The 24,776-nt window shown below is 42.6% G+C and overlaps 1 protein-coding gene across 2 annotated transcripts in view; it reads right to left on the bottom strand.

Moving 5' to 3' along the window:
• Positions 1-24,776, bottom strand: part of abl1 (c-abl oncogene 1, non-receptor tyrosine kinase) — a gene marked incomplete at its 5' end in the record, with an annotated part of 48,297 nt that overhangs the window by 18,165 nt on the left and 5,356 nt on the right. The window contains one exon of one of the 2 annotated variants that reach the window (XM_080743916.1): positions 2,083-2,167. The exons of the other annotated variant lie outside the window; for it this stretch is intronic. Coding sequence (XP_080600042.1) covers positions 2,083-2,167 — 85 coding nt within the window. Of the gene's footprint in view, positions 1-2,082; positions 2,168-24,776 lie in introns of those variants that run through there. 2 annotated transcript variants of the gene reach the window in all.

The raw sequence follows: 24,776 nt of genomic DNA, 5'->3' as shown, positions 1-24,776 counted from the left end.
CGTTAATTGAAATCAGAGTGTAAAATTGGACACTGTCCATTTTGCTGCTTTATTAAACAAACAACGCAAATTAACACTGAGGCTTTTACTCTGCGCATGGCGCGTGTGTTCAGTGCCCTGGAGGGACCCACACCACACATGTCCATTTTACTGACCAAATACCACAGCTCTTTGTGAGATGGTCAGAGCACACTGGCACATGTACTGAATAGGAGCACACTCACACGTTTAAGACCAACTTATGCTCAGGCAAAACAGAGCTTGCTGCACAACGCATGTCGCTCAACAAAACATTTACATGTTTTCACCAGACAAAGTTTGAAACTTTTCAAGGTGGAAAATGCGTCTCGTTTTGTCAGTGGCACTCAAACGTGATTAAATTAGTGGAATTCTTGAAGCTCTCGCGGAACTATGACGGCATCGCTATGCGTAATGGGAGAGCACTTAAAACTCTCGCCACAGCATACCGATATGTGATAAAGAATGTCATGTGTACAGTGTTACCAAGATATTTCAACGGCCATCATAATCCAGTTCACTCAACTCTACATCCTGGGGGTGGTAAAGGATACCCTCCTGGTTGGATACTTTTATTGCATCACCTGGGTGGGAGGTGGCGGAGAACAACACAGAGACATGAACCAGGCTTTAGATCTTGAGGCCCTAAAATGCAGATTGAAGACTTGGGGGAAGTGTTGGAAGTACCAGGGGTGAGACTGACAAGCTACTGAATCTGAGAGAAGTGTTAACAGCCCCTCTGGTGGGAAGACCATGATTATAGTCGTTAGATTAGAGTTAAGAGAGAAGAAAACGTTCTTTGCTCTTTAATTTGTACATATGATGATGATTGAAGAGAGTTGGGAGAACCCCAGAATTCTCTCCATTAACGCTTACTACCTAAATTGTTAGGTTAGATTTCCCCTTTTTCTTTTTATGAGGGTGCCCCAAGGTTTAATGTACAAAAAGAAAAATAAATCACTTCAGAACCATGCTATATCTAGCATGTCATTTTGTATGCCATATATATGCATGACATTTGTGTGTGACTGAGACCACTTGAGCATTATTGTCTACTTTGTCACATGAAGGTGTTTAAAAAGTAGCAGATGTGCAAGCCATCTCTACACGTTATAGATCTACAGCGTTATAGATCTTAGCCCAAAGTCGTGAGGTCATGTTGAAAGTGGTTAATCAGTTTTATTGACTTTACTGGGGAGTGTTGCATGGCTTTTTTCTCCATTAAATCATTTGGTTGCACAATCTCTGGCACACAGAGGACTTCACTGACTATTCCATTACAGATCAATTTCTCTGTTCATTAAATCCAAATGTAATGTACACTGCTTTTCGTCGATTTGCATTAATCTTTCATTCAGACAAGGCAAATCCAATTAGCCCGCTTTGCTTCGAGTAGAAAAGATCCTACGCCAACCTGAAGTAATGGAAAATAAGTCGACTGTAGCCTGCACACAGACGAAAAGGAATTCAAAGCATATAGGTTTACATTATGTTGCCACTGCATTATGCATAGAAGCAATGAACAGGACGGAAGAGGAGGAAAGGACCAGAAAGCTACAGAAAAGCTTGCAGACTGAGATTAGAGCCCGCTCTCCTCATAAACAAACGTTAAATGGGACATGGCTGGGAATCAGATTTCCTTGTATTCTCTTCTCCCTCTTTTTTTCCACTTCTCCTCTCTGCAGCTAGCCAGTGTGTCTGGCCTCCCTCACCCTCCCCTGCACTCTACAGCTTTCTAACCCCCTGCGCCCCTCCTCCACACACACACACACACACACACACACACACACACACACACACACACACACACACACACACACACACACACACACACACACACACACACACACACACACACACACACACACACACACACACACACACACACACACACACACACACACACACACTTTCCAGAGCTAACTAACAGCCAAGGCTACAGTAGAGAAAACTTGGTCTAAATAAAATATAGCTCGTTCCTAATGTTATTTTCTTTTACCGCAGATTTTAATGAACACCACCACCCTATGAGCGTACGGAAGATCCTCCCCAAAACATTCTTACCTTCCAAGTAGCAGCTGGATGAGGATGAGAGGCCTTTTTTGGATTTACACCCCACCAATTTCAGGCAAATCTCCAACATTTTCATTTGTTGTTTTTCCACTTCCCGCTTAAAAATGTGCTCCTTTTTCAAATCTGATGTCACTCCGATGTCCCCTTTCTACGAGTGGTAATAAAGAAAAGCCTTCTAAAGCACAAAAGGACCAAAAACGCATGAAAAAGACATAGCACAAAGACATCAAGGGTGCTTATATCTTCTCAGATTCCTCCAGCTGTTGTAAACCCCCTTTTTTCTCCTGTCTTCTTCCAAATAGAAAAGTGGGCTCCGCTCTACCCAACAAAAGTCTACAAACTTTTTCCTCCCAGTGGCTCCATCTTGTTTTTCCCTTTAGTCCTCTGCTAGCTCCGCTTAAAAAAAAGACCAGAATCAGCCCGATAGTGCATCCATTCAATCTAAAAAGTGTGCCGGACATGCAGATGTGTCAGTGGAGTGGGCAGCGTTGCCGTCCAAACACTGCCATTCCTCGCTCCTGTCCCCTGTGTGAGTGAGCGTGTGTCCAGAGCAAAGCAGAGCAGAGGGACTTGCTTCATGCTACAAGCTGCCAACAAAGGCCCTCTTTCAGGCACGGCCTGCTGTGCTGAATGACATCAGCTGGCTAGGCCCCTCCTACCTTCCCTAGCAAACACACGCGAGAGAGAGAGGAAAGAACCACCACCACACACTTGATAATAAGAACACAAACAAAACCACACCAGCATGCAAAACTCATGCCAACCAAAGTGATGAAAGCTCATGAGATCCAACTGTAAACAAATTCAGACTTGTAACTGGGGGAGAATGAAAAAAAGATTCCCTTGTTCTTGTGTTTGCGAATCACAAGATGATTACAAGAAGCCCCTCCTCCCACATATCAACCCACAACCCTGTCGTCCCCACCCCCCCTTTCTCTCTGCTTTTCCTCTCCCTCTCACTCCTTCCAAGCCATGCTCTTTCCCTTTCCTTAAGTCTAAAATGTTTACAGGAGACAAAGAACGAGTTCTGGAAGCTGGACCGGCTTTTTAAAACATACAGTTGAAAGTTGGGAGTACAGAGCTGATAACAGGGAGGAAAGCATAGCCTTCACCTTTCTTCCATCTAAACTTAAAAGCGCTGCCCAAACAACTGCCTGCCATGCGTTGTCTCAACTCGAGGTGAATTGTGAAATGTATGTTTGAAGTGATCATAATGAAGACATTTGTCTTCAGGGAAACAAGCATAACTATGTGTTTTTGGAACGGGAACAGTTGTTGTTTGGCCATTTCTGGAGGGAACAAAGAATCCTTGGCAGCCAGGGGCTCTTGCGACATGACTGCACTATCTCCTGCCTTTTCTCAGCTGTCGTCAAGCATGAGTCTACGCAACTCATGACAGGTTGAGTGGTTCGGCCATACTGATGCAGGAAACGTGCCAAGCAAGAAGAAAAAGGTGCAAACGTGAATGTTAGATGGTCTCTGAGTGTTGACTGCAGTGAAAAATAACGGGAAAGCGGCATGGCCTATATGGAGGATGGATGATCAGTCCAACGGTTTGCAAGACTAGTACCTGCGCACAGACTAGGCATGGGACGATATGAACATTTCATATCACGATTATTGTGACCAAAGAAATCACCACTTACGATATCGCGATAATCAAAATATCCGCGATAATCGGGACATTTGCCAAAACATTGCAGATCTACAAGCTCACAATGCGTTCCTTGTAGATTGTCAATTCTTTGGCAGAGATTTGGTAGAAAAAAAGACGATCAAGTACGTATATTATAAATATGTTTTACCAATAGAGGATTTAAGTGGTACAAGATATGCAGCTCGGCAAATAAAAGGTGAATTGATCCCAGTGCATGACGGAGGACGATTTCACGATAAATAAAATCTCCACGATACGATTATCGTGAGTGTTTTTTAATCACGATAAACGATAATATTGCTTGTCGTCCCATCCCTAGCGCGCGCACACACACACACACACGCACGCACGCACGCACGCACGCACGCACGCACGCACGGTCGAAAACCTAATGAACCTAATAGAAATGCCCCCGGAGAATGAAAACAAAATAATAGGCCCCTTGAACAACATGAGTCTATCATCGCACGTACAGTACACTGCTGGCCTGGGTGTGGGGACTGATGATGTAATTAGAGTGCTTTTAGCATCATTATAAATGACACAAAGCTTTAAGTATAATCATGACCTCAGAACCCAGTGCAGCTCCAAGTCACAAGACACCAGGGCCTACCTAACCTTACCCTCCAACATTGGAGCCAACCCAGGAAGTAGAGGTACTTCCGGGTGCTTTATGCGCTGCTTGTGAGCAGCTTTCATTCCCTCTAGATATATTATAACTCTATGGGCCTACCTCATCATGAGATCATAACCCAGTCACATGAAAAGCATCGATTGAGTTACCTTAGGGGTGGGCGATATGGAAAAATACAATATCACAATATTTTCCCAAGCTGGATCATGATAGACGTAATAGACGATTTTATCAAGATTATTTTTTACGTTGGTTTTTATGGTTATTTTTCAGGTACTTGACAAAAACTAGACTCTCTGGGTTCCTTTTGGGAGGTCTAAATTCAACTTTACAAGTGTGTAACTCTGACAGTATACAAATGAAACCAAATGGACCCTTACGTGTCCATTTGGTTTCATTTGTATACTGTCAGAGATAAATGGAGACCTTGACATTTTAAAGTTTGAGAACTACTGATTTAGACCAAAATGCAGGTTTAAATTGAATTCTGTAATGAATCTCTGTATAATCGATTAAACAGGATTTTTTACAAGGCTCCCTCAATTGTATCACGATATATAAGATATCTCTGAAAAGGCATATCATCTCAACGATAATTATCACCAGATCGCCCACCCCTACAGAAAATCCCTGCCCACTAACTTCAATGATAGTTGCTACCCCAGCACATACTCCATTATTATATTAATATTATTGTCATTGTCATTAACTTGATGACAATAATAAAGCACCACGCTCTGAGCATGACGACCATTATGTTCGACGCACAAGCTCGCTCATTGGGGGTGGTTTCTAATGTAGTTTGCAAATGCATTACAAACTACCTCCAACGAGTGAGCTTGTGCGTCGAGCAAAATGGTCATTGTGTGGGCCTGAGCTTGCAGTACCAGAGCTGGCCACTTCAAAGATCTCTTCCAGTCCAGTCCTGGCTTGGCCGCCATCACCCAGTCACATAACACAAAATAAATCAGCCTTTAAGAAAAAAGTGCTTTTGTATTTACTGGAAAGCAGTTAAGGAATAGCTTGAGGCTAAATTAATTTGAAAAAGTTATTTCCTACCAGTATTTGTTTTAATCTATTTCATATTAATGTACTAATAAGAATTAATGCAATTTAATGTTGTTGTAGTTTTATTGTGTTGCTACAGCATCAGCTAATGGGGATCCTTTTCAAATAAACAAATAAACAAGGTCCTACAGGCCCTAGATCATGACATCTTCACCAATCTCATGATATGGGCCATGATACTACCTTCTAATCCTGGGAGATGCAGACAAAATCAACTATCAACTACCCTATCTTTTTAAATACAAGCTCACGACACGTCACCACGTAATGCATTGTGAACTTGTGGACAACACTTATATCACAATATTACAACATCCTAAATCATAGACTAGTCTCATATCACAATATTGATCTAATAGTTAGATTCTGTATTTAGATTAGGGTTGGGCGATATGAAAAAATACAATATCACGATATTTTCCGAAGCTGTATCATGATACAAGATTTTATTACAATTCTTTTTCACATTGGTTTTTATGGTTATTTTTCAAGTTACTTGACAAAAACTAGACTCCCTGGGTTCCTTTTGGGAGGTCTAATTTGAACTTTACAAGTATGTAACTCTGACAGTATGTGACAAGTATGTAACTCTGACACAAATGAAACCAAATGGACCCTTACGGGTCCATTTGGTTTCATTTGTATACTGACAAGTTTGAGAACTACTGATTTGGAGCAAAATGCAGGTTTAAATTGAATTCTGCAACTAATCTCTGTATTAATGATTGAACAGGATTTCTAACAAGGCTCCATCAATTGTATCACGATACATACGATACCTCTGAAAAGGCATATCGTGCAGACATTGTATCGTCTCAACGATAACTATCACAATATCGCCCACCCCTAATTTAGATGATGTAAGAGTATGAACTCCTACACCATCACTGCAGTTGTGGCATAACAAACATGGTGCATTTTAAATGGTAAATGGTGCATTTATATAGCGCTTTTATCCAAGGTGCTTTACATAGATTGTGAATTACATTCACCCATTCACACACACATCATACACCGGTGGCGGAGGAAACCATGCAAGGCACCAACCTACTCACCGGGGGCAATTAGGGGTTCAGAGTCTTGCTCAAGGACCCTTCGACATTAACTCAGGGGAAGCCCGGATTCGAACTGGGAACCCTTCGGGAACCCTTCGTGCTCTAATAACGGTTTCTCTACCCCTGAGCTATGCCGCCCCTATTGATCATCATGCCACTGTATGAACATACAGTAGCTACCAGCTACAACTCCAACTATAGGACGATGCGGTGCAATCAAGGCGAAATGCACTCGCTTCCACGATATGCTCCCAAGAAAGAAAGCCCCATTAACAATACCACAGTCACACAGCTCTGGGGAAATGAGGAGATGAAGGGAAGACGGACTATAAAAACCGAGGAGGAGGAAGAAAAAAAAGGTTGCAGATGGAGAAACATGAAGCACATTGTTTGGCAGTGAGCTCATAGGAGAATCACTCGCTGGCGTTTTATAATCCGCTCTCTCTTGGTATGTTAACAGTTAGCTGACGTACACACAACCCACGGCATGGTTTCTGGGCCTTTTCCACTTGTGTGCCCCCTCTCTCGCTTAGATCCAGACCCATGCCAGATTTTTTGGGGTTCGATGACGACTGATCGCAATTATTATTATTATCAAAAATAGTGGAAATAACAGATCTACAAGCTCACAGTGCGTCGCGGTCGGCTATTTCCACTATCAATGTTATTTTTTAAGTATACAGTTGTCAAATATGTCAGTAATTTCTTTGTATATTTAGGTTATGTGTCATATCTACCACAAGCAACTTAAAAGCCTAAAAGCCAAACAGAAATGTAATTGTCAACGACAAAAACACAATTAAATCGTTAATCGCAATTATTTGAGTGAAATTAATCGTCATGTAAAATGTCATAATCGTGACAGCCCATCCTAGACCACGATTATCGACGTTTTGACTGACATTTTGTCAAAAACAAAAGTGTGTACCTTCAAAATCGTAAGATTTGCTTAAAGTTTCTATTTGAGAATATTTAACTTATAGGCAAGCTAATAAAACACAAATAACAATTTCATTTTAAAAATAATAAAACTACTGGACTACATAACCGGGCAGGACTAATCATCAACATGATGTCAGAGATCCACACGTTGTTATTAGTAGACCCTGTCTTGTTTCAATTAATACTGATGAAGACTTTCACTGAGTTACTGTTCCATGTTTCTGAATTCTTTACCACTGCACAGTGCACACCAGCAATGAACCTTCTGGGGGAGGGCGGGGGTCCCACTAAATCTAATACTCTGCTATAGTACTCTGCACACTTTAACCCCTATATAGGCCTACTGTACTTAGTTGACCGGTGTCCCCCAGGGGTCCATACTTATATATCCTTCTTCCCTCTACACACCAAAGCACTGAACAATGGGATCTTGCAGATTTTCACAGAACGTTCATCCCCAGAAAAGGGACGCTGGGGGTTCATGTGGTTATGACACTGCGGCCCATATCAAAACAACTGGTGACTGCTCAGTTTCACAGCCCCTTACAATATACAGCCCCACACATTCCTCCTCGGTTTACGCGAACACACACACACACGCACGCACGCACGCAAGGCACGCACGCACGCGCGCACGCACACACACAGAGTCTCATGTACCATCAGGAGATGAAATCAGACCCTTGTCTAACAATGTCAGAAATGTCAGACAACTGACACTTGGCATCCGTCCTGTCTGTCCCTCCATGTCGGAACGCAAGTTATTGTACTTAAAACCAGGCAGCCTTCTAATTACAGGGGGCATGCGGGAAGAGCAGAGAGGAGAGGACCGGGCACCGTGCATGTGTTTGCATATAAGTGTGTGTGGTTGTTTACTCAGAAGCCCAGTGGAGAATGTAGCCAGAGTGTCTGAGTCGTGCAGGCCAGGGACGTGCTGGCCATTGGGAAAAGCGGGACAACTCCCGAGCGGCCGGTTAATTCCCGGCCGGTCCAGGCCGGCCATTAGGAAAAAAAAATTGTTCCATTTTGGGGGCTAGGCGGCCAACAAAGTAAATCGTCATTGTCGGGCAGAAACCTCATATCTCCAAGTTTCAAATTTGTAATTTCTTAATTACAAAGCAAAGCCCTGCTTCATCATACAAGGCCGTCGCACAAAAGTAGTGAAAACAGCAGATCTACAAGCACACAACGCCTCGCACCGTAGATCGGCTGTTTTCACTAGTTTAAATCCTTTTTAAAATGATAAATACAAAACAAACGGTTTCCACCCGACAACATCGAAATATAACTCATGTAATTGGCCCACTGGCTTGTCACTTTGTCACAAATCTTTGAGTAGCAGCAGCGCTATAGAGAGATCTCTCTCTCTATAGCGCGCAATGAGGGCCTCTCTAACTCTTTTTCCCAGGCTGAATCAAGGGCCCAGCATGTCCCTGGTGCAGGCATATAGTAGTAGAGATGAGGAGAAGGGGTTTGGGATTACACCTAATTCCATTGCCAGCATGACCCACAGCAGGGCTGGGAGATGTTACACTCAGCCAGGGTGGGGACCCGAGGCAGTTGGAAAGTTAAGGGCTTAGGCTTGGAGCCTAATAGGAACATGGTCATAAATTATTAATGTGCCAGACTGGCCCGGTTGTCAATCAACAACACACTTTATGATCCAACGAGCCAACCTAAACGTGTCTGCTAATACACAAACATGATCATTATACACTCCCTCATAAACACAGAAAGTTCTCACACACACACTAGAGTTGTCGGAACAAATTGCGGGAATAGAATATAATTTGAATGTTGAAATTGCCATTCGAATGTCTTTTTTTTAAAACGCAAAAACAAATGATTTTATCACGTCAAGCATGATCAACATTAAAGTTTGAGTGCACGCATACACTGCACACTGGCAAGCAATGTGTCTGTGTTGTGCGCCCTCAGCCGCTCGCCTGTGTGTGTGTGTGTGTGTGTGTGTGTGTGTGTGTGTGTGTGTGTGTGTGTGTGTCTGGTCACGCTGAGACTGAGACAGACCATGTTGGTTCAGCGCAGCAGGCAAGACTCCTCTGCCCTTTCCCCCCGTGAACTTGGAAGTTACGTTTGAGAAACTTCCAAGTTTTAATGAGTTACAATAATTATGACAGCAGCGAAAGTTAATCTATGCAGCATTGTTTACGTTGCTGTCACTACAACGTGGACCTGTGGCTATCAACAGCTCTGGGGATGGTGGATGGAGAGCCCGTTCTCGCTAGTAAATGTACAATGGATAGAACGTTGGATGGATCTCGCTATAATTAAGCAATATTACACGAGAGGGTGTGCACTGTGCAGTATCTTGGTTATTGGCACGCCAGCCTTGCTGCCGACTGGCGAGTTCCGTAGGCAAGGCTGAAGTGCCATTAACTACGATAAGGCACAACCCAACAGTTTCCCTTTAAATAAAACACGTCAACTTTTAATTTCATTGTAATTAAGATATTCGATTGAAGTTCATAATTTTTTAATGCCATATTTCGCCACTATGTCCCTTAACTTCACATGAAAACTGCTAGTGTAGCCGCTTACAAGGCATCGCCTACAGAAACAATAAAAGCTATTTTGCGACCGGGCACAGCAGATTTCTTTGTTTGATGAGACCTGTGTGATAATGTTCATTATTCGCACGGGTAGAAAGCTATTTCAACCAATCAGATTGCTTCATTGGAACTATCTGTTGTATAATATTACACAGCAACATTCATCTAAAAGCACAGCCACTTGCAAAGAGTTGCAAACCAGCAGTTTGCCATGTTATGTTAAAATAATCAGCGCACAACGTCGACTGTGCTCTGAGATTCCTACACAAAAAATAAAACCAGTGAAAATGAAGAGGTATTTCCACTCACCAAACATCCAAATCACACTGAGAAACCAGTGGCATTTATTCAACGTTAAAGTGTTAGTTCACCTATTTTTGACATAAAGCTAATAATAATAGCTAATAATTCAAACAGTGGTTAAAAATGTATTAATTCAGAGTCCCGTGGTCAGAGTTCAGGTCAGTTTCTAATGAATATTAAGTAGTTCCAATGGGGTGGGGGCCATTTGGCGTGGCCCAATCATTGAAAATAGATTAATCCACAAAACTAGCGTAATTTGTATTGTTGGCCTATTTCTACCATATAGAGCGAGGTTTCGTTCTGATCAGCTGACTGCAAAGCACCTTGTTTTGGGGAAATACGTTGCAGCGACGTAGTGATACTGGACACAAAAAATAGTACCATGTGACAGAGGGGTCAAAGTTGAACGAAAGTTGGTCTATTTGGTAGAAATAGGTCAATACAAATGACGCTAGTTTTGTGGATTCATCTATTTTTAATGATTGGGCCATGAGCCCCTGCCAAATCACCGGAACTACTTTATATTCATCTAAAACTGACCAGAACTCTGACCACGGGACTCTGGTAATGAATTAATACATTTGTAACCACTATTTTAATGGCAAGTATTTCACACAGCTTTATGTCAAAAATAGCTGAACTAACACTTTAAGAGGACAAACTGCAGGGCCAACATTGAAGGCCACTGGCCAGTGTACGAGGTGCGTCTTTTCCTCTCGGACACACGCTAAGAAGTTGAAGCCTAATATTACTCTACTCTCGTTAAAAAACGGAAAATAAATCTATTTTCAAGCGCAGAGTACTGATTGGACTGTATTGTGTGTAGCCTGGGATCGCTTCCAATTTCGGGCTTTTGATCCGGTCGGGAGCGGATGGCGTCCTACGTCATTTTGTAGTCAAAACGGACTACACTTTGGCCGGAACTACCAAACCGGAAATCAGTTTTAACCCAGTTTTAAGTAGTTAGCGCATGCACTAACTGGGTTAAAACTGATTCCGGTCTGGTAGTTCCGGCCAAAGTGTAGTCCGTTTTGACTACAACATGACGTAGGATGTCATCCGGTCTAGACCGGATCAACCGACCTGTTTTGTAAAGGAATACCGTGGTGACGCGAGGTTATATTGTGTGAGTGAGCTGGAGGGCAGGCTCTCCCTCAGAAACAGGCAGCTTAGCAGCACCGGAACCAGATAAATAAAAATCCTAACGATACCCATCCCTATGCAACGCTCACTTCACACAGGTGTGAATACCATGGCGTGAGAGCAGGTGTAGCAGGACAAGTATTTTGTTCAACAAGCTGACTTGATGACATCATGTGTTCACAATACAAGCAGATTGATAACTTATCAGGCCCTTGGTACTTTATCACATTGCTCACTTAAATAAAGACTGGGCATGAGTCATGTCATGATAGTGTGTATATATAAATGCCACACACACACACACACACACACACACACACACACACACACACACACACACACACACACACACACACACACACACACACACACACACACACACACACACACACACACACACACACACACACACACACACACACACACACACACACACGTAAATACTTGTATCCTGATCAGAATCTACTTGAATATTCAAAACATTTTCCATGATTATCTTGTATAGTTTTTCTAACATGATTTCATGAATTCATATTCAGGTCGTTGCGCTTACTTGATCATCTCAGCATATTTAATCAAGGTACAACAGTAGATTAGTTTGTTTTGTCAAGAAAGCAACTCCATTACTTAACAATAAACCTAATCATTTGATTGGAATGTGCAAGAAAACATCTGTGAAAGAAGCCTCGGTATTGCCCATACACAGTGTTAGGCCTCAAGGCGATTCACAGGGCCACAGTGACTCTGCGAGACCTGACAATCTCAAAGACACCTGACTTCTTATTTTCAGGGGGAATTAATAGAAATAACACATTTTTAGGTTCCGCTAAAGAGATTAAGGATTCAGTGCCGCTGCTACAGCTTCATCCTAGGGGAAACACTGGAATCTGTTACCATCTCTACCATTAGCTTGGCTCTAGTTTATTCATTTGGCAAACATAACAAACATGCTGTGATGATTTAGGACTGGAATGCCATCCAAATAAGCAACAGCATCTCCATCACTCTGTGATTGCCCCTTAGACCTAAATGAGTAGTTTATATACACTTAGCTGGGCAGGCATAGTAAACAGGGTTGAGCACACCAGTAAATTCCCTGTCTCTTTTTACAGACTTATCAAACTCGACATAATGTCTTGCAGACGTTGTCTAGATGCCTGGGTGAGGTCTATACTCGTCTGTCCATCTGTCCAGGAGGTAAAGAGACGAGACAGACAGAGAGCCACAGTAAGAGCAGCTATGACTATGGAGCTCTCAGGACTGCAGCAAGCATTATGGCTGGAGCTGCTTGGGCTCTTTTTTGTGTTTAAGTGGATCCAGATGCAGTGTGCGTAGCAGGCCCCCCTCTTATAGCGCTATGGAGAGGAGCTTAGCAAAACACAAAGAGACAGGACAGAATACCGGCACTGGATGGACTGGACTGATGAAAAAACATTAAGCGAGAGACTAATTTCAGTCAGCCAACAGACACTCCGTTATGGCTGAGGGAAGGGGAATGTAGGTGTACAGATTGAACAGTACAAACGGCAGTTTGTCTTCAATCATACGGTCATTCATCGTTCAAAGAGGTTATCCAATATCCTGCATCACTTTTCCATAGATTGACGCTGGTCTATAATATGTTTTATCACATACCCATATAGCCTTATCTATTCACAATGAAAACAAATAAATAGCATTTGATAAACTCATTAATTGTATAAATAGATTGACAGTATGACATTACTGTCAATAAGGAACTGCCCCGGTGAATGGATGGATTTCCCCGACAGTGTGAGCCAGGAACTGGCTGAAAACATGGCCGGAGTCACCATTCTGTGAACCTTTGCAAGTCACTGCTTTCCACTCTGTGTTTTGGTTCCTTTGCGTCCAGATAAACTCATGAATTTTCCTTCCACAGTTGCTTCAGCAGGGAGGTCGCTCACTCACGGTGACAGTTCAGCACGAGCTGGCACTTCAGCTTGCGCTGATTGGTCAGCTGCTGTATCAGCCCTAGGGAAAGTAAAGCTTTAGCTTGAGTTGAGGTGTCCACTGGTCCGCCACATCAGTTGAGGGCAGATGACGTATCAGTGCAAGCATTAGTCAACATGTGCTGAAAAAGATCCCATGAGTGAGCTCACTGCAGAAGGTACTCAACTCAGTCACCATGTCAAACATGGATGAAACTCTTCCCTTCAGGATCCATTTCAAAATTGTATACAGCCTGGCAACCTTTCCTGTCATTTGTAGAAAACATGGAAGCAGAAACTGTAACATGTTCTTGTTGACAGTAATCTATCTAGTCATCCATTAACTTAAATGTGTAGATCAAATCATATTTTCTGGTTGTCTTTGGGAATAAATAAGACTTTAATGTGATAAATGACCATGTTGTTTTTGTTGCTACAGTATCATCCGCCCGAGGGCTGAAATATCAGCCCACTCCATAAACTATGGCTTGTGAAGTTATCACAAATCAAAACGTGCCTTTAACAATGTCCTGGCTTAATTACATGAACTCTGTCTACGAACTTGCACAGCTTGAGCAATGACAAATGCTCGGGACGGGTATGTACTGTAGGTGAATACAATATACTGTATACTGTATTGAATATCATTGCTGTCGGGCAGAAACCTTTTTTTATGAATTAATTAACACCTACTTCATCATAGAAGAGTGTCACAAAAGTAGCTCACAAAGCATCGTGATGAGGAGCTTTGCGAGCTTGTAGAGCAGCGATTTTCACTATTTTAAAATGTTTTTAAAATAGTAAAAAAGGTACCATTTAATTTGGACAAGGTTTCCACCTGACGACAGCAGACTCACACACACACACACACACACACACACACACACACACACACACACACACACACACACACACACACACACACACACACACACACACACACACACACACACACACACACACACACACACACACACACACACACACACACACACACACGGCAGAGGAAACCATGCAAGGCACCAACCTGCTCATCAGGAGCAATTAGGGGTTCAGTGTCTTGTTCAAGGACACTTCGACACTAACTCTGGGGGAGCCTGGGATCGAACTGGGAACCTTGCGGTTCCCATCCGGGCCGCTCTAACGGCAACAAAGATGAGATGCACAATGATAATTAAAGATGGTTAATATTCTGCTAATGGATAAAACACATATTGACTACTAAGCAAGTCCTACAACTAAGTTGGACCACAATGGAAGAAAGTCGCCAGGACTTTTGTGTGTTATCCTATTAGCCTTAATGTCTGATTCTACCTTGTGCTGTTTACATTTCTGACAATTTGAAGTATTCAATCAAAGCATTACTGACAAAAAAAAACAATGCAATGACAGTTTGTTTGATGCAAGGTTAAAAGAGCAACAACCTCATCTGATGTCATTCTCAAGAAGACAGAAATTGGCATGACAGGAATTATCCCCATCTGACTTTTCCTTCCTGGGGCAGTTGTGCTCTGTTAGGGGACAGAGTTTCAGAATGAGATGGTCGTGACTGGATGGAATTTTTACCACGGGATGGAATTGGCATCCTAGGTAGCAGGTTGTCTGCAGAGAAAACAACAGCTGTGTCTGGGGCTAGTGTTGCCTGCTAGGGTCTGGAAAGAGAATAAGCGGCGTGGGGGTTCTCCGTGTTTAGGAGTGGCAGACAGCGACCACGCATAATTCCTATCTAGACACGGTGTTCTGTGTGCAAACATGGCAAAATATCCAATATCATTCCTTCAACGGAGGGCCTGTAAAGTTACATCTATACTATAATTTTGCGAATGTCTGTCTGAGTGAGTGTCTGTCTGTCTGTCTGTCACAGCGTTTCTCCTCAGTGGCTGGAGCAATTGATCTGAAATCGCATCACCATTAGCATATGAACACACCTGACATAACTGTGAAGCCCGTTTGTCACTTTCACAAATCATATGCTGTATATTAGCATTTTTATGGTGTAACTACTATCTATTCTGCATCTAGCATGAGGCATATCTATTCTGCATCTAGCAAACATGTTAAACAACATGTTTAACCAGCTCTGCGTGTGTGTGTGTGTGTGTGTGTGTGTGTGTGTGTGTGTGTGTGTGTGTGTGTGTGTGTGTGTGTGTGTGTGTGTGGGGGGGGGGGGGGGGGCGGGGGTGGTGGGGGGGGGTGTTGGCTGGCCCTCTTTCAGATGTTGTCATGTAGATCGGTACACAGTATCTCTGTAGCCTTTAAACGAAACAGGTATTTCTTACATTGATGCTCCTACATATTATCATGCAAGCACCAGAAAGTTACTTTCCATCCCTCATATACTGTGTGCACAGTGCACACCCCATAACCCACACACTGCACATCATTTCGGAGCTCATATCTTTGAACGGGTAAGGACTAGTTTAAAATAAAACAACAAATTAAGCCTTTTCATCTCTGCCATCTGGGATTACTGATGTGAAAGGAAGAGAAAGATCCTTTTAATTTCACCATGATTTTTAAAGGATATTTTAATTTTGTATTGGCACACTATTTTCCAATCTACTACATGGTGCATAATGGAAATGGCAGAGCATGGGAAACTGCTACATCAGTCCTGCTTCAAAAATCGTTTTCAGTTTTCTGCCTTCAAGTCCAAGTTTGAATGCTGAAGTACCATTTTTCTTTTTCGAGTAGCTAATTATTTTTTACTCCTTTTTTCACTACAATTTGAATTTAGTCATTATGTCAATTAAATCCTCCCCACACACATTTCTGTGTTGTCACTGTGGTATCCTACTGGCTCACCTGCCAGTGAGGAGCCCCCACCGGGAACTTAGGGACTTCGTCCTACTCCTCCCGCCCCAACACTCCCTGCTGACAGGTGCAGCTTCCAGCTCGTAGGAATACATGCAGTGACAAATATGACCCCTCACAAAATGTGAAGCTAATGACTTGTGTTGGCAATAAGAACGGGTGGTAAAATGTGTTTAAATCTGTCAGATTATTTTGTTTATAGAATGTCACAGTGAGGCTTGCAATGCTAACTACTGACTGAGTTCCTTATCCGTATGTAATGTCTGTCAATGTTAACACGATTCTATCTGTATTATAAAGTGCTTTCTGACTGCCTGAGCGGTTTACTTGTTGTGTATTGTATTGTTGTATTGACAGCTGTAGCCTATTGACGTGGATGGAGTTTGTGTAACAGTGTGCAACTGCAAGCGTCCTTTTTGAATACTGGAAGCTATCAACATGCAATTAAACAATAGTCAAGTATGCAACGGTGATGCAAAAAAGGGCAATAGAATATTATTATTAACGCTAACAGCTAAAAAAAAATGCAGCAGTAAATTGCACTACAATTTTACGTAGAGTACTACAGTATATTCTACTACCCTAAGGCTATATCTCCAAAGATCTTTATCGTCAACACCTTTTGGCCAATTGCACAAACATGGGGTTGTGACCGATAAAACTGAAAAAGTTGCTGCCAATTAGTCTAAGGGGGTCATTACATGAGGTCGATTTTTTTGTAGACGATAGTTTTTACTATTGATTCGGCCATTTTGACACACGGAGACGCGGTTTCATGACCCTAACCGATACTTTTCGGAATTCGGCTCTGAAAGTGCATTTCTGCGGTTTCGCATTGGTTTCGCACCGGTGTAATATAGGAAATCGGCGGCGAGGGAGAGTGCGATGATGTCATAGCCCCCTGCTCCCCCTCCCCTGCTGCATACAGTGTCAGTCTGTCATACTAACCGAAAATGTATTATTATTATTTGTGTTGTTGTAGGCCTAATTAAAACCCAGAAAATAGCCAAAACTGAACACATAGTGATCTATTAGCCCAAACCTCATTTGGAAAATATCAGGAGTAGGCTAGCCTATATGAAAGCCTTTTAAAAATGTTTATAGCCTACAATTGGAATCCTTCTCCAAACCAATCAATTACAACTGCCAGCAAAAGACGTAAAGATTATGTAGGTCCGATCAATTTAGTATTTAGCGCAGCTGGCTACTATACAGCTCGTTTGACAGGAGTCGCAAGCCCACTAGGCTACCAACAGCTCTCCTCTCATCAAAGTTACTTTAAACCAGTATTCCATTCTCAGCCAACTAATTATTAAATCCATTCATTTCCGAGTTTCCAAGAGACCGACCATTTAATGATTATTAAAGCCCATAGTTGTGCGTCCCTCTCTGCCTTCATGTGCCGATCCATCCACTTGCAGTGCAGCCGTGCGCTGTTCTGATTGACAGCGAGGAGCTGTAAACTGTACACTTTATCATGTAACATTTATGGTATTCCAGGCAATAATGCATTCCCCTTGTTTTTACCTAAAAACTGGATTAATTCTTCAAAATGTGGACTACATCACGTCACAGATGCAGCGCACTCAAGGTAATTATTGTGACTTATCCAGATGCTTTGCAATTAGGCTACTCACACGAGTAATGAATATGCTGACAGACAGACAGACAGACAGACAGATAAAAGAAACTGCTCATATCACAAAAAAAACGTCCTCCTATCGCTCCTAACTTTTACTGTCCAGTCAGAGTCCAAGAATAGGCCACTCGCTCATAATGTCACAAAAAAAAAAGAAAGAAATTCCTCCTCCTCCTCCTCCTCCTCCGGCGCTGCTGGCCGCCAGCAGCGACAGTTCTGCAAATGCAAAGGTATGGCAACATGGCTGTTGTCTTGCACGTGTGAAGGCATGCATGCAATACACCAGTCATGTTGCCAATACTTAGCAACAGGCATGATGAATTTATTTTAAGAAGTACATTTTATTATTTCCCCTTGTAATCAAGGTATGGTAGACTACCATACCCATATGTGCCTCTGTAGGCTACTGCGTTCGTTGCCTCGCAGCATGTTGCGTTATAGGTCTACTTCTGTGTTGCAGATAGAAGACAGAACTCACTTTATATAGCCCATCCCCGTAGATAATGTCCAGAAATATGCTCCATAGGCTATAAATGTTCCGACCTTCATCTTCCAGGTGACTTTTGTTGGTGTTTCACTTCACCTCGCTAAAAACCTCCTTTTGCGGGACTCATTGAATATGCGAACAGACGATAATAATATGGATTTGGGAGCATAGCCTAATTACAAAGCATGTCTCATTAAAAACAATATATATTTTATAGTTGAAGGGTAAATACACAGTATAGGCCTATGTAGGCTGGGAACATGACACATTTTGCTTGAATTCATGCGTTGTCAACTTCTGTTGTCACAGAAAAACGAACCAACAACCAGGTGTAAACGCGACGTTTTTTGGGTAATAAACCCAAAACGAGACCGGCAGCGTTTCCAAACGTCCTGGTATAAAGACCCCCTAAATCAGCAGACATTTAAGTGACAAGAAAGTAGATTGCATATTAAGGTAGTATACAGTAGGACAGATTTTTAGTTTTGGCTCTCTTCAAAATGCAAGTGTTGTTTCTGTGTACTAAGCCTCATTGTTCAGTTCATGCTCTTGCTCTGTATTCTAGAAAGGCCTCTCTAGGTATTTGTTATTTTAAAATTACTTAACAGTATCCAGTAATGACTCACAACTGTCACACTAGAGACAGAAAGACAATACATTCAGTCTCTATTGCATCAGACCAGAAAAACAACCTTGCTGCATGTTTTCAAAAAAAGTCAGGAGTCAGGACATTCAACATTGCCAGCTCTTATCAAACCACATGTTGGAATTCTCAGACGGTCCTCGACTTCATTTAGTGTCCAGTTTGTACCCTAACTTTCCAGTGGGTTCAGTGACGTGTCCAATGTTCCTGTAGGAGGTGGAGAGGATAAAAGACGGCTGCAAGGCAGCCATAGAGACTCAGTGTCAGGATGAAGGGTTGTGAGGCTTTGCTTGTTTTTCTGTTGTGTCTGTCTGAGGCCGGGGCTCAGGGACAGAATGAACCACTCAGAAAGACACAGAGCAGTGCTGAAGTAGATTCCCTCTTACAACCTGACCTCTGGGGTACGCTTATGGAGCTGAGAGACATGGTGGTGGTGCAGCAAGAGAAGATGAGGAGCATGGAGGCCAGGGCGGCAGCCAGCGAGGGAAGACTGGCAGCCAGCGAGGAAGAATCCAGGAATCTGAAGATGTCAGTTGCAGGTTAGGATGGTCTAAAATCTCTAAATGCTTTGAATGCTTTTCCTGACCTCCCATTGCGAAAATAAATGCTTTCATCAAGTCACAAATGATCAACAATTACGTGTGTACATGGCAGAGAAAGTTATGCCACAGCACTTTGTGTGTGTGACACCCGACACCAGTTTGCATCGCTGCAGTCCGGAGCTCTCCTCTGCCCCTCTCGTCTCCTTTCTTCATTGTATTAGCTGGTTAGCTACTTGGCTATTTCTCCTGCTGTTTCCAAGCTTCAGTTGAAAGTAACATTTAAGAAACTTATGACAACAGCGGACAGCCAAAGACTAATGTAATAGTTGTCTGTCAGTAACGTAGAGGAGCTGGCTTTTACGCTCTGCTCTGCAGCCTCTGCTCCAGTCCTCTCTCTCTCCGCACTGCTCGTCTGGCACGGAGAGTCGGAGACACGCAGCATGCTGTCTAAACAAGCAATTTAGCTGCTAGCCACGCCTCCAGCCGATCTACAAGCCCACAGCCCGTCGATGATGCAATGTAGTTAGGGCTTGTAGCTTAGCTTTTTTCCCCAGCCTGTTATAGCATCTGAATTTGCGCAAACAATGTGCTTATTATTTTACAACTATACATTTAGAAAAAAACTATATATAAAAAATGTAAAAAAAAAAAAAAACTATACATTTTATATATTATATAAACTATTCGACTATTTTCGAAACATTATAAAAATGAATGAATGAAATTCGAATGGGATTTTAGAGGCAAACTGACAGCTCTACAGACCAGAATCAGTACCAGTGAGGTTCAAATCCAAGATCACCAGACCAGAATCAGTACCAATGAGGTTCAAATCCAAGACATAAAGGAAGAAAATAAAGGTAATTTGAACAGATGTTCAGTGAATGCAGGTAGCAGAGGCAAACCATTTACTTTGATGTTAATTACTTTAGTTGAGCACAGAGAATAAATGCAGTTTTGCTATGCTAATGTTCTGTTTCAGGCCACCTTGCTCAGATGTCCAGCATAGAAACAAGACTGACTGCTGCTGAGGGCAAAGTGCAGGAACTGTGGAGTAAGTATTTTTCAGCGGTGGTCACACCATCTCCATAGCGCATCTGTGTGTGTATGCGTCCGTGTGTCTGTCTATAGCCTGAGCCTGGCCTGCAATACTGTTGACTGAGCAGAGAGGTGCTGTTGAGCAGCCTTGAAATGCGCACGCACGCACACACACACACACACACACACACACACACACACACACACACACACACACACACACACACACACACACACACACACACACACACACACACACACACACACACACACACACACACACACACACACACACACACACACACACACACACACACACACACACACACACACACAGCTTGAAATTAATGGACAACACCACTCTGTTCACACTGGTGTGATTTTTTTACATTCAAGATTCTAGATTCAGGAGGGTTGTATTGAAAGAAACTATAAGAAACATTCCAAAACCTTCAATTGATTGAAGCTTTGAATGCTGCTGTGTTGATAGACAAACCAAAGGTGGCCTTCTCTGCTGGTTTGGGTGATGGACCAATTGGACCATTTAACGTTGAAACAACTCTGGTCTACAAAAGAGTTCACACTAACATCGGCAACGCATACGATCCATTTACAGGTAGGTGGAGAATGAGTCAATTTAATTCACTTTATACAATACATTTGCTCTCAACAACTAATTAAACAACTTGCATATAATATGAATTTAAACTAGAATTTAATTTTCTATCACAGGTATTTTTAAAGCACCATTGAAAGGAGTCTATCAGTTCACCTTCACTGCAGGTCACTATTGGACATCAGAGAATATGGCGGTCTTCATGTACAAGAATGAGCATGTACTCATTAATAACTGGGGATACAACAACCATGGAGCGTTTGAATATCTATCTAATGCAATCATCATAGAGCTGGAGGAGGGGGACAGGGTTTACATGCGTTTACCTGCTGAGAGGAGGCTCTATGACACCAGAGAAAACTACAACACATTCACTGGTGTTCTGATCTATTCTCGGTTCTGATCTAACACTGGGATTGATAGCATTACTTTATAGAGTGTATTCTATGTAACAATGGGACTGATTACTTTATAGAATGCTCTTATTCATCCTGTCAATAAATATATCCAAATGCACTGTCGTTAGCTCTTATTCATCCTGTCAATAAATACATTCAAATGCACTGTTAAGCCCATTTTCCACTGGCCCAACTCCACACCACTCCACACCACACCGCCCACTTGTGCCAGGTTTTCCACTACAAGGAGCTGGGTAGAGTGGTGTGAAGGTGGTACTAAACAGGGTACTAAAAAGTATCCACTCTAGAGTAGGTCTGAGCTAGGCCAAACAGGGCCAAACACTTCATAATGACTGATCACTCACTCACTTTTCATTTAGACCACCAGGATATAGTCGTAATACATGATAATAGATTCTATTGTGTTATAACCACTATTATAATCTATTATAGTGTATTTTAATTATCATAGTAATACATTAATACTTTATAATGTATTATAATCACAGTTATAATCCATTACAGTGCATTATAATTAGGATAGTTGTAATACAAATGTATATTGTATAATAATCAGAGTTAAAAGGGTCAATTTGTTTCTTACCGATAGGGGTACTTTTTTGTAATGGAAAATGTAGATATTTTTATGTGGTGCGGTGTGGTGTGGTGTAGTGTGGTGTGGTGTGGTGCTAAAACCGCAGTCGAAAAGGGGCTTTAGTGTTGTCTGTCTATTGCATGTTTTACATGATTATGGTCGAGAGTAGGCCTACATAAAATACAGTATGTTGTCCATCCCACCCAGTGTGAAGTGAGCGGTGCTGTATGAGTTAATTTCATTAAACCTCCCGTGAAGCTTGGCCAATGGGACCCTGGGCGTACAACAAACTTTCAGTGCCAAGATATAGGCCAGATGTAGGCCGCGCTTCAGGGCTCTTGGTCCGGGACCCGTCGTCCCGAACAAAGCCAGATGTTGGAACCAGGGGGCCAGTTGTCGGATTTAAAATTGGGTAGTAATGGGTACCATGATGGCGACACCCATACAAGGGCAAAAATCTGCTCAAAAATCACACCCAACAGGGGCACGGTGGTGCAGTTGGTAGTGCTGTCACCCCCAGCTAGATGGTCCTGGGTTCGATTCCCGCCGGGGAGTGGGGACATTGTGGGCATGTTCTCTACTCTGCATCATCAGTGCCCATACCCTAACTGGGGTTGGCGAAAGGGCCTTTTTCTGTGTCCTCATGCATAGAAGGAAGCATGAGGTCAGTCCGTTGCTCTCCCCAGGCTGGCAGATGGAGTGTAGCGCCCAGGATTACATTAGACAATTGACACCGGGTGAACAAAATGGGTTACAAAGATCATGGGATAAAAATTAAGAGGAAGCATGACCAATCCTATCTGACTGGACATTATATTGAGAAGCAACAGACAAAGTCCTTTTAATTCAATGGACTTTTGGGATTACAGAAAAGTTACAGTAAGTGAAAACAGGTTTACTTTAGGTGACGTAAAGGTTTAAAGAACACTTTAGGAATAGAACAATAGTCTGGTCTATTACCAACCACACTAATAATTAAGAATAGTGAAAGTAGCCTAATCTACAAGCTTGCAACGCTGCGCGAACTGACGCGTTGTGAGCTTGTAGATCTGCCATTTTCACTAGTTTGGGTCCCGGGCAAACGTTTATTCTCTTCTTTGGGTCTCGATGTGAAAAGGGAACCACTGATTTAGGTCATGGGTCTTTGAGTGTGACCCTAGAGCAGTGGGGCCTGGGGACCCCAACTGACATGCAAAAAGTACAAATCGGAAGTAATTTTTACCAGCCAATGTGCCATTGGTCTCGTTTCCGAAAAAATAAAGTAAACTAAACTTCTAACACCGAATGGTTATAAAATCAATGAATTGTTGTTGGTTTACACTAAAGCCAAAGAGAACCAGGGTGCGGGGTAACAGATTAAAAGTATGTGTGTGTGTGTGTGTGTGTGTGTGTGTGTGTGTGTGTGTGTGTGTGTGTGTGTGTGTGTGTGTGTGTGTGTGTGTTTCATTCTTTGGAGCCACATGGCTGCGACGTGGCCAGCCAGGGGTAGGGACAAGCCACCGGGGGCCCAACAGCTGGCCTGAATGAGCCTTACCAGGAGGCGCCTACTATGTGTGTGTGTGCTTGTGTTTGTGTGAGCATACACCTAACCCTCCCCCCCTCATCTTCAGGACCCATGGGGATCATGGGGGGAGATTTGGTGTCTAGACTGTACAGATTCCACGGGTTCCAGCCAAGAGAGAGAGAGGTACAGAGAAAGAGAGAGAGAGAGAGAGAGAGAAGTGGGCTGACTGACTCCATACATGCTGAATGCAGCTGCTGCAAGACAAGCTCACACAGAATGCTGAATATACCAGGAAGTGGGGATGATGTCATATAGCGACCAAAATAGAGGAGGGGTCTGGCAATCTGGCCACAACCCACAATCTCCCCTTGGCTACCTTACATGAATTAAACAATAATAATAAACTTAATAAACTTGACCTTTCACTCCGTCTGCCCTTTTCCCCCTCTACACCAAACCTCTTTGCCAAAAATAGCCAATCTACAAGCTCACAACGCCTCGCGCTGCTATTTGTGGCTAATGTTCTAATATTATATTATGGACGCTAGGGTTCAAGTGGTTAATATAAAAAAGAAGAAAAAAGTTTCTATCACTCAAAGATTTGGAGGACCCCCTGTGGCAACTCTGAGGACACCCTAGGGGTCCCGGACCCCCTGTTGAAGACTCTTGATTTAAGGGCCATGCAATGGTTACAGTTCTTGTAGCCGTTTAAAGGTCTGTGAACAATAAGTTAAATATGAACCCTTTGATAACCTTCTTCAGTGACTAATTCTCAGTCTGACCCTCACTCACTGGACATGCAAAACATCCATTTACTGGAACTCACAAAGGGGCTGGCCTACAATTCAGAGAAGACACCACGAGGACTGTAACTGCGAGGTGGGGGAAATACAAGGTTCACTGACAATACTTCATTTCAATTACAGTGGAGTTTATACGTTTTGGGGGAAAAAGGGACATCAGTAAGTATGTTTGCGCCTAGAAACAAACATGACAACATAAAGGCCAGTAGTTACTGACCACCCCATAATCCCACTTCATTTCAAGCTATAAACTTGTGTTGCAAAGTCATACCTCACCTCTGCCTT

This window comes from Nannobrachium achirus, assembly GCF_963921795.1.
Source record: "Nannobrachium achirus genome assembly, chromosome: 15".
In the NCBI taxonomy this organism is placed as follows: domain Eukaryota; kingdom Metazoa; phylum Chordata; class Actinopteri; order Myctophiformes; family Myctophidae; genus Nannobrachium; species Nannobrachium achirus.
Note: the sequence above shows the minus strand (reverse complement) of the source record. Positions and strands in the feature narration are given on the sequence as shown.